This window comes from Oryzias melastigma, linkage group LG17 (assembly GCF_002922805.2).
Source record: "Oryzias melastigma strain HK-1 linkage group LG17, ASM292280v2, whole genome shotgun sequence".
Lineage (NCBI taxonomy): Eukaryota > Metazoa > Chordata > Actinopteri > Beloniformes > Adrianichthyidae > Oryzias > Oryzias melastigma.
Window position 1 is genome coordinate 22,147,573 of NC_050528.1, and position 1,906 is coordinate 22,149,478.

The window sequence follows — 1,906 nt, forward strand, 5'->3', positions numbered from 1 at the left end:
TTTTTTTTTTAGAAAATACTAATGTATTTGTTAGTTGTAGGACCTAAAATGAATATATATTCACTGACTAATGCTGCGTTCATGCTAAAAGCCCATTTTTAAACAAGCATTTAGCATATGGCGTCGACACTGGACTGTCGCTACACAACACTGTTGCATGTCCACTACCTACTGTTGAAAGAGGCTTCGTGCAAAATGTCAAATGCACCTTACAAATCTTGTTCCAGGATTTTCTTTCACACTTCTATTCCGATATATGAAAGACTTGGTGTCGTATCAATTTTCAAACGGTTGGAATGTCCATGAATTACATGGGATGCCATCCATTCATCACTATTAAATCTGAGTCCCTAATTGGCCAAAGTTTCAATGCACGTTCAATGGCTGCATGTTTTGTACATAGAACCTAAAAATGGTCGTAGCGACCCAGAAGCCCGAAACGCGCATTCATTTACGTAGATTTGTCATTGGAAGTGGTCGCTTGAATGCACTTGAACTCCTTTTTACAAACAAAATAAACCAAAGAAAATATCTTGTAATTACTCAGCTCTTCTGAGTCAATGTACTGATTCCCTTCACCTCTCTTTCTGTCTTTATAGACCATCTTTCTCCAGGACAACACAATTGTGCAGATCCGTCTTCAGGATCTTACCGGCCTGGAAAGCCTCCATTATCTGTACCTCCAGAATAACAGCATTTCAGCTTTGGAGCCTGGGGCTTTTTTGAACCAAGGACAGTTATTGGAGCTGGCTCTGAATGGCAACCTCATCCACTTGGTCACCCCTGACATGTTTCAGGGTCTTGAGCACCTCCGGATTCTCTACCTTGCTGGAAACCAGATTACCCGAATCCAGGATTACACCTTCAGGGGACTGCAGGTTTGCTTGACCCTATGAATATTATTTAACGTTGCTTTTCCTTTTTGATTTTCAGAGAAATGGACACAAAGTATCTATTTTTAAAAATACACAGGAGATTGGTTTATTAAATTCTTTTAAATGTTGAGGAACAACTCGGCAGGATATGAGAAATGGAGCCGCATTTGAAATAATTATATACCACCTTTGATTTACGCTTCTAACTTCCGTCCCACTGTGCTTTATTTATTTGTTTTCACAGCGACTGCAGGAGCTTCACCTGCAGGAAAACAGCATAGAGCTGCTGGCAGAGCATGCTCTGTCTGGGCTTTCATCTTTAGCTCTGTTGGACCTCAGCAAAAATCACCTCCGCACACTTGGAGCTTCATTTCTCAAACCACTCGTCAGTCTGCAGGTACTCCGTGTCACAGGTAGGTGGAACTTAAGATATCTAACTTTAAAAACTTTGTGAGTTAAAAAAAAAAAAAAAAAACTTCTCCGTTCAGTACAACTTGTATTACCCAGCACTCCAGTAGAAAGAACTGAAATTAACCTCCCATTCTTACACAACCAGCCTTAATTACTAGACTCACATATAGAAACGGATTCATCCTTTCTACACATCAAAGAATTAAACTGAAGAACTGCTAAAACAAGAAAAAAAGACTTAAACACCTTGTGTTTAAGAATAGAGCAAATGAGCAGACTCTCCATGAGGTCCAATTAAAAAGACCGCATGTAGAGGCCAAGCAGAGGTCCAACATCCTCTCATCAGCCTTAGTAGCTCTTCCTTTGACACCTTTCTAAATCATCCTCTGACATCTTTATATAGTCGGACCCAAAGCCCATAACTTCCTCAGACTAATACTATAGCATTCCCAATAATTGGCTGGTGTCACAGAAGCAGCGACTGCAGCTGAGGACTGAAAGTCTTCTTTTTCTAATAGAATTGGACTGCTTTGTTTGCATCTTTGTTTCACACATATCCAGTTTATGCAGTCGCTGGAAAAATGTATATCTATTGCCTTAGTCATAACTGGGTGGATATG

General features: G+C 40.0%; 1 protein-coding gene across 3 annotated transcripts in view; it reads left to right on the plus strand.

The window, feature by feature from the left end:
• Window positions 1-1,906, plus strand: part of lrrc24 (leucine rich repeat containing 24) — a 48,776-nt gene that overhangs the window by 41,975 nt on the left and 4,895 nt on the right. For all 3 annotated transcript variants that reach the window (XM_024274379.2, XM_024274377.2, XM_024274380.1), the window contains 2 exons: window positions 600-878; window positions 1,120-1,288. In XM_024274379.2, coding sequence (XP_024130147.1) covers window positions 600-878; window positions 1,120-1,288 — 448 coding nt within the window. The remainder of the gene's footprint in view (window positions 1-599; window positions 879-1,119; window positions 1,289-1,906) is intronic.